Genomic DNA, 9519 nt, shown 5'->3' on the forward strand with positions numbered 1-9519 from the left:
TAAAAGATTTTGTTAGTAGCACCTGTCCACGAAAGAGGGCGAATGGGCGATTGTCATACAGTTTAATCTCCCCAGAGCTTGGATAAATATTAAAGAATATCTTGAACATGTTTCGTGAACATGTCTTTTAGTTTTAAAATAATTTTACTTCTTTGAGATTATGCTTATTAAGACAGATTTAGATGGAAATGTAATTTTTCAGGGAATAACTCGAGATAAGCCTCGGTGGCAGAAATGCGTCGAGTTGACGAATGAAGAAATGGGGATGGCAGTAGGCGCCATGTTTATTCGAGAGAATTTTAAAAAAGAGAGCAAAGACGCTGTGAGTAATAGTTGAAATGCTTAATTTTAATAAACTTTGATATTTTTCTATCAAAGATATTATCAATAATATTGCCACAAATGATAACTTGTAATAAAGTTCTGATTACGTCAATTTGTAACTAAACTTTCGTTTAATTTTATAATTAGGCATTGCACATGATTCACAATCTAAGGGAAGCCTTTAACGATCTCTTAAATGAGAATGATTGGATGGACGAGTCTACGCGAAAGGTCGCAAGGGTCAAGGTAAGTCAAGTTATATTTTTAACTGAAGTGTTGATAGTTTTGTTGTCAAATGATAAATATAATTCATTTATCTCGTTTTAGGCGTATGCTATGAATGAAAGAATTGGGTATCCTGATTTCATTAAAAACGAATCCAAACTTAATGAAAAATACGAAAAGGTAAGACTATTTGTAACTCGTTTAAGACAGTTACAATACATGTATATTACATAATTTACGATGTGCCATTGTCGGCTGAATACAATCAGTAGATACTATAGTACTTTAAAAAAGATAACTATAAAAAGTATTACATTCAGAACTAGCTTAAACAATAAAGTAACTAAGGTAGTTTTTGGGTGGTAGAAGCAAAACAATAATATAATTGGATACAAGTGATCTAATTTTACAAAATGTGAATTTGCCGATTGTGGTAAGAATGAGGTAAATGAAGTAGACAAGAAGATGGTCTTCACCAATGTGTACTACTCATCTTCCTTTTGTTCCATTAACGCAAATTTTTTTCAATGTTTTATTTTTATTTCAAATATGCTGGTTTTACAAATAAAGACAAACACAAAAAGACAAAGCACAAACTTAGATCTTTAACGTATATTTGTTTTCCATCAATGACATAAAGTAACGTTCCTACCAAATAAAAAAAATGTAATACGAAAGATATAAGCTATCTGAACTACCCAAAATGTCCATGCAATTTATGATGTTTATGGCACGCTAAAATCACAAAATGAGCTAAACATAGTTTCACAGCCGATAAACTAGGCTTATCGTCTGTTGACTATTAATAATAGTTTACGGATCGTAAACTATATAATAGTTAAGGATGTCAATCTATATCTTATATCTGTAAACCATGGTTAACGCGATAATTGTAAACTTTAATTAACACAGAAAACAATTTTCATTTGGGATTGCAAAACATAGTTTATCTGTATATATAGTTTCACTATTTGTGAAACTGATTAACAACTCTAAACTTAAGGTAACGGATGTATATTACTGTTAGCATATGTTGATTTATATTTACCAGCAAAATCTATTGTTAACGTTTAATAACAGGCAGTTAAACTTAGATTAGCATTCGTAAATTATAATTTACAACCGTTAAATATGGTTTTACAGATGAAAGTTATAGTTTAAAAATCGTTAACTATAGTTTACGGGTCGTAAACTATAGCTCACAGTCGATAAACCTAGCTTTTCGACTGTGAAACTATGTTTAGTTCTTTTTGTGAATTTGACGTGTCATAGATACACGTATGTAGTCTACATATAGATATTCACATTTATTCATTAGCTTCAAGTTGGATCTGATTACTTTTCAAACATTGTCAATACCAAACGGTTTGAGGTTCATTCTGCGATGATCAAGCTCCGAAAAACTGTCGACAAGGACCAGTAAGTCTAACATTCTATTTCCTGTAGAAAATGGCAGAAATTATATCGACAACAAATGTGATATTCTAAAGTAAATCATTTATTAAGTCATTTCATGCATATGTCATGTTGTAAATTTTGAATTTACCGGGTGGCAGTAAATTCAAAATTTACAACATGACACATATGATAAATACAGTATCGTGGACTATTTATTGAGTTTCTCAGTGAATCTTTTTTATATTAAGAGTTATACAATATGTTTTTGTCCAATTGCAGATGGGAGCAAGACCCTGCGGTAGTGAATGCCTTTTACAATCCCAATACGAACGACATAGGTAATCGCAGTCATATACAGCTGTTTATCAGATGATTTTTTATCCTATAATGAAGTGACAAATTTATCTTTATGTCATTTGGAAATATCATTTTAAAAGTAATAGACTTGTTAATTAAAGCTATATTAGTGCCAGATTATTTCTTGTTAAACCAATGGAGAGAGATGTACTGTTCTTATAGGCCAAGTCGAAAATAATAAAAATTAGCGAGTAATAACATCGCTTAGCAATGCACATGTGATATAGCAATGTATTTAACCTTTTTGAACAATATTTCATAATCCATATGAATAATGACCAATCCATTTGGATATCAATAAAATATGTCTAAATTAAATTAATATGTTATAATAGAAGAGACATAAAAGGATTGGACAGCAAACATCGTCTATATAAGTCCTTGCCATCTTATTTTGAATGATCTTTATTTTTATATTTTATTTGAGTCTTTTCCTCTCTTTTTTATTCAGTTTTCCCAGCCGGGATCCTACAGCCTCCATTTTATAGCGACAAGTTCCCCAAGTAAGATAACTCACTTTCGCTTCAAGTACATGCAGTTCAGCTTTGGTTATTTACCCTTTGTTTATTGTTAAACAAATTTCATGCCGCCTTTAATTTACTTTGGTTGCATTTGAAAGTTGATAGCACAGCGTTTCAACTATTAAAAAATCATTAAAACAAATTAATTTAGTACAGGATCGTTTTGGCACTACCATTGATGATTTAGTTATAGCTCTCACATTTTAAGCATCATTTATCGCATTTAATATTATTTAAGATAAATGCATCTTCATTTTTTTTAAAAAGATAAAAAAAGGAAATTATCATCTTAACGAAATGACAAAATAAACCTTTAGGTATCTATTTGTTTATTGTTCATAGATTATATGTAGTTGAAAGATTTTGAAAAAAAAAAATAGGATATTAAATTTTCCTATCGGATTTTATCAAATCCTATCGGAATTGAATTTCCTCTAGGAAGTTCTTGTATTCCGATAGGAAATTTCAAAATACCTGTAGGAATATTGTTTTTCCTATGGGAAAAATTCTTTTCCTATAGGAATTTATTTTTGAAAGGTAAATATCTCACCTGACAGGTGAGATACAATGATAGCAAAGGTGGCTGATAACTCTTTAAGCAATGGTCTATCATATGGCGATATGGTGATGCAGCTATCTCTAGTTTTTAAGAATCGGGCTTATATGCAATTGAATAGTGAACTGCGTTCTATCTAGAACGCAGTTCGCAATTCAGATTTAGAATTCATATCTGGGGCTCGAAATTTTCAGGGGCATCTACTGGTGGTATACCATTACCACCCTGAAAATATGGTGAAGTGGTCATCTCTACTTTTTGAGATTCGGGCTTATTTGCAATTGAATAGTGAACTGCGTTCTAGAACGCAGCTCGCAATTCAAAATTTAGAATTCATATTTGGGGCCCGAAATTTTCAGGGGCATCTACTAGTGGTATACCATTACCACCCTGAAAATATGGTGAAGTGGTCATCTCTACTTTTTGAGATTCGGGCTTATTTGCAATTGAATAGTGAACTGCGTTCTAGAACGCAGTTCGCAATTCAATATTTAGAATTCATATTTGGGGCCCGAAATTTTCAGGGGCATCTACTAGTGGTACACCATTACCACCCTGAAAATATGGCGAAGTGGTCATCTCTACTTTTTGAGATTCGGGCTTATTTGCAATTGAATAGTGAACTGCGGTCTAGAACGCAGTTCGCAATTCAAAATTTAGAATTCATATTTGTGGCCCGAAATTTTTAGGGTCGTCTACTAGTGGTATACCATTACCACCTTGAAAATATGGTGAAGTAATCATTTCAACTTTTTGAGATTCTGGCTTATTTGCAATTGAAAAGCGAACTGTGTTCTGGAACGCAGTTCGCAATTCAAAGTTTAGAATTCAAATTTTAGGCCTGAAATTTTTAGGGTCATCTACTAATGTTATACCATTACCACTATGAAAATATCATGAAGTGGTCATCTCTAGTTATTGAGGTTCGGGTCTCCATTTATAAAACACTATCCATTATAATGGGGTTTTAAACATTGGGCTTGGAATCATCGATGTTTTCTTAACAAGTTTTTTTTTTCGGGGGGTTCACGTCAAAACATGACTGAGGGAATAAAATTTCACAATTTTTCTTTTGTATTTTTGCGGGTATCGGCTCGCTTTAGGGACTAGTATATAAAATGAGATGAAAAACATTTAATTATGTTGGGTGTAAGACTTTTCCATATTGTAAAACTGAAGATATTATTAAATTTTTACGTCAGTTGTCTTTTTGTTGTTTTTTTTTTGGGGGGGGGGGAATATATATATACATTTTACATCAATAAGGGTTTGCTGTAAATATGTTTGTGCATCTTTTGGTTGTAATGTTGGTTTTCAAGAAGCACGGGAACACCAATGCAGATGCTTATTTCACGGTTTCGTTTGTACTTAATCAAATCTAAAAAAAATTTAGGAGCCCCTGAATGCTTCGGCGCCTGGACCTCCTAAACAAACTGGAGTTTCTATGCAGCCCCAAATCCCACTCCCTCTGGAAAAAACCCTGCAAGCGAACATGTACTTCATACATCTAAATTTCTCATCACCCCTCACTACTCTTTTAAAATATTTCTGGGTCTGCTCCTTTTTTCACTATTACTAATAAAACAGCTCGAAGTTCCTCTATTAGTTTTCAAATCCCGTCCACTTTTTTATTCAATTAAACAAACAATTGAATGATGAAATACAAAAACATTAATTGAATTATATTGATATCATTTCCCGGTATAAAATTAATATGTCAATGATAAAAATGTTGAGATACGATGTCTTTTATCGTTATTAAGCATTTTTCAATATATTTTTGCATTGCATTTCATGTGGTTATCTTAATGATTGAGATAATACCAACAAAACACATGCAAGATTACATTGACTTAAATTTAAAAGTTTAACTTTTAATAGTGAAGTACTGTCAAAAATGTTTTAGCAGAAAACAAAATCTGCAAAATTTAAACAAAATTTCCTCTCTTTTGGTTTAAGTCCATTTTTGTTTGAGCCTAATTCCATAATATAGTAAAAAAAATATCGAATGTCATGTCAAGAATAATTTATTTCATTTTTGTGTTTTGAGCAATTATCTTTCATGACATTGATCTTTATAAAAATCAAAGTTTGATAAATTTAGAGATTTAATAGAGTTGAAAGAAGTTGAGAGAAATATTCAGTATTAGCGTATGTGTATTTTCAGTAAGATCAATAGTTTATAAATTTTCAGGGTCAAGGGTAGGGGCCCTCGATGTTTCCGAGCCCGATGTTTAAAATCACAAAATAATTAATATTTAAGTTTTAAGGGCCTCATACCACAAAAACTAGAGATCACCACTTCACCATACATGTGTATTTATGAAAGAAGTGGTCAACTATTAAATGACCCTTAAAATTTCAGGCCCGAAATCTGAATTCAAAATTTTGAATTGCGAACTGCGTTCTAGAGCGCAGTTCACTATTCAATTGCATATAAGCCCGATTCTCTGAAACTATAGATAACTGCATCACCATATTTTCACAGTGGTAGTGTAATACCACTAGAAGATGCCCCTGAAATTTTCGGGCCCTTAATATGAATTCTAAATTTTGAATTGCGAACTGTGTTCTAGAACGCAGTTCACTATTCGATTGCGAAAAGTCCAAAATTTCAAAAAGTAGAGAAGACCACCTCACCAAATTTTCATGGTGGCAGTGGTATACCACCAGTAGATGCCGCTGAAAATTTCGAGCCCCAAATATGAATTCTAAATTTTGAATTGCGAACTGCGTTCTAGATAGAACGCAGTTCACTATTCAATTGCATAAAAGCCCGATTCTTAAAAACTAGAGATAGCTGCATCACCATATTTTCACAGTGGTAGTGAAATACCACTAGTAGATGCCCCTGAAAATTTCGGGCCCCAAATATGAATTCTTAATTTTGAATTGCGAATTGCAGAACGCAGTTCACTATTCAATTGCGAACTGCGTTCTAATAACCGATTGCCTTTTTATAACTACATGTACACTGTAGCAATTTTTAAGATTATACTTTTTACTTTTTATGCAGTTTCTATGTAAAAAAAAAAACCCTCCTTGTATTGGTAGATATACAGAAACAACAGAAATACAACTTTTAAGAACTATGTCTTTTAATTGAATTCTATATTGAATTAAATAATTTCATTAATAAGTCAAAACTTGACTTTTATGTAGTAATAAAATCTGAAATATGTTTAATAATGCGAGTTTAGAGTGTTAACAATTGCATAATTCCCCTTTTAAAAGAAATTCTCAAGCAATTTTATTAACTCAAACTGATAAACAGAATGAAATGGGATTCAAAGATGATCAATCGTGGATGGTTTTTACGCTTAAAGTCATGTATATTAAGCTTCTTTAGTTTCCAATTTTTATGTAATTTTGTATTTCCTCTTGACAGATCTTTGAATTATGGCGGCATTGGAGTAGTTATCGGGCATGAAATCACACATGGCTTTGATGATAAAGGTGAGTGAACCGGAATGTTAATCGGTATTGATGAATTCTGAGAAATCATTTGTCTGTAAGCTATGAAGACGCTGCCATAATTTCCATTAAGAAGATTCTCAGTAGTAATTATTACCACACTGAAGTGAATAATATACATCAATTATAGTTTCCATTTAGGAATATAAAATATATAGGTACAGCAACACTCGATTGAAACGAACGCGGATATAACAAATTAACGACTATAACGAATTCTTACTAATGTCCCCGCAAAGTTTTTATATAAACCTATCTAATAAATTGCCGTATATAACGAACACCACTATAACGAAGTACATGTACATGTATTTTCAAGATCCCAGTTAGCAAACTTTAATCTATCTTATTATTTAATGAATATTTTTCATGACAAATTTCACTGAAGATACATAAATTTTTTTAAGATGTATTAGTACGTATGTAATGAATTAATCAAATATTGAGATTCAAGTGTTGCATAGAAAACTTTAAAATCGTAAAGTAAAAAGATTATATTTACATTTTTTGTTAATCCAAGGATATTAATCTTCTAACTTTATACATGTCGTTTAAAATACTGTCAGCAGACTTAACTATGACAAATTACGGTTACAGCGAAACCTTTTCTTTGGTCTCTCGATCTTCGCTATCAACGAGTTTTGATGTATATTGATTTGATAAAGAATAAGCAAGAATAAATGTTTGCATGATGGTGCAATATATAACAATGATGGAGGAGTTTATATCCATTGATATTCATTAAGGTCGACAGTACGACATGTCTGGTAATTTGAAGCAATGGTGGAAAAACGAGACGATAGACGCTTTTAGACAGCGAGCCCAGTGCATGATTGACCAGTATTCCAGCTACAAGTTGGAGCAAATAGGCCTCAATGTAGGTTCAATCAATGAATGCTCGGACAGAAAGGTTACAATTGTGGTAAAAGTAAAATGAATTTTTCTCCAAACAAATGATATTCTTCAAAAATGTTACTGAAATGAAAACAATCAAGACCAGTTTGCTTTAATATTTGAATGTAGATTGATGGGAAAAACACGCAAGGCGAAAATATTGCCGACAATGGTGGACTGAAGCAAGCTTATCGGGTAAATATAAAAAAAAACGTGATAGAAATAGTCTCGTAGAGAAGGGATTACTGCAGCACTAGGGTTACTATCAAAAGACACGTCTAACAAAATTTCATTTAGGCCTACAAAAAAGGGTTAGAAGAGTATGGTCCAGAAAAAGACCTTCCAGGAATCGGATTGACGCATCAGCAGTTGTTTTTCCTTAACTACGCACAGGTATGTCACCTATACTTCTCTTTACTTTAGTAGTAAAGATTTCTTTTTCCCAATTAGTCATATGAATACCTTATTTATTTCAGTTGAAATTTTTCAGATATTACGGCCTATTCCTTTACAGTTTATTCAGCCAATACTATATGTTCTTTGATTTGAACACATTTTATTGTTGACAACGATTAGAATAAAGATCGATAATCAATTTCACATCTTAAAATCACCTATCCTGATGTTAGCAAGTACAGTTATCCTACTGCCTTGACTTTACTGCATACAAAAATCATTAAAAAAGAGTCAATGTATACATATTTTATCAAATAACACGAATGCAATTGTGCCTCACATGAGAACACTACTTGAATTTTAGATTAAGTAAATTTTGTGTTATGTGACAATTTTGATATCTCGTAAAATTACACTCCATAGCAATGTGTAATAAATTTTAAATGAAAATTTTGCCTGAGATTCCATTGAATGCTCCTTTTCAGGTAAAAATGACACAAACCTTCAAGCACAGATTTTAGCAAAATATTACATGCACAAAAGACCATAACTAACAAAAATACTTGTAATAAAATGTGCAATTTTAAATATAAATGCAAAATGGACAAATTTCTGAACTGTATCAAATCTGTGATTTTTTCAGATTTGGTGTGGAAGCATGCGTGACGAGGAGGCTCTGGAGAAAATTCGGACGTCTGTCCATAGTCCAGGATCTATCAGGTGATTGTTCAACGTCTCTCATGTATGTCCATTATCAGGTAGCACGAAGGATAATTCATCTTGGCTTCTTGCAGTAACTCTGTTGGTTTTCAAAACTTTGTTGCTGCTTACGTTTAAAATCATTTATATATACGTAAACATTATTGAAATTTGCTTTAATAGTACTAGATGTTTGACTCATGAATTTTTGTAATTTAAACTATAGAAATAAAAAAAATTGTGTGCAAAAAAATGAATTTACGAGAATGAATCGACTGCAAAACTTTAGTCCCCGACATCATCCCGATATGCACGTGTTCATAACTCTCGGTACCAGCAGACTATTTACTAGTATATTACTTTGTAGGGTCCTGGGTCCATTGTCTAATTCCTATGATTTCTCTGAGGCTTACCAGTGTCCGCTAGGAAGTCCGATGAACCCGGAAAAAAAGTGTCATATTTGGTGACCTAAATTGTACTCACTTCCCTTCAGTATACAGGGGAGCCCTTCCTTTTATGCCAGACACGCGCTGATTTAGCGATGGCTACTGGCAGCAAGCGACGAGTTTTGAATTGCAATGTAAGAGAGGACGGACTACTTTGTCTAATATCTTGAAGCATTGCTAGCGTATCACAACCAAGTATTTGGTCTCTCATATTCGACAACCAATACTG

The 9519-nt window shown here is 32.4% G+C and overlaps 1 protein-coding gene across 1 annotated transcript in view; it reads left to right on the top strand.

Moving 5' to 3' along the window:
* LOC128190295 (neprilysin-1-like) overlaps positions 1-9519 on the top strand; it is a 30795-nt gene extending 21276 nt beyond the window's left edge. The window contains exons 10-21 of the mRNA XM_052862311.1: positions 203-322; positions 472-570; positions 652-729; positions 1868-1968; positions 2227-2285; positions 2756-2807; positions 6770-6837; positions 7602-7732; positions 7879-7944; positions 8047-8142; positions 8789-8865; positions 9212-9519. Coding sequence (XP_052718271.1) covers positions 203-322; positions 472-570; positions 652-729; positions 1868-1968; positions 2227-2285; positions 2756-2807; positions 6770-6837; positions 7602-7732; positions 7879-7944; positions 8047-8142; positions 8789-8865; positions 9212-9311 — 1047 coding nt within the window. The 3' untranslated portion in view covers positions 9312-9519. The remainder of the gene's footprint in view (positions 1-202; positions 323-471; positions 571-651; positions 730-1867; positions 1969-2226; positions 2286-2755; positions 2808-6769; positions 6838-7601; positions 7733-7878; positions 7945-8046; positions 8143-8788; positions 8866-9211) is intronic.

The sequence above is a fragment of the Crassostrea angulata genome, chromosome 6 (assembly GCF_025612915.1).
Source record: "Crassostrea angulata isolate pt1a10 chromosome 6, ASM2561291v2, whole genome shotgun sequence".
In the NCBI taxonomy this organism is placed as follows: Eukaryota; Metazoa; Mollusca; class Bivalvia; order Ostreida; family Ostreidae; genus Magallana; species Magallana angulata.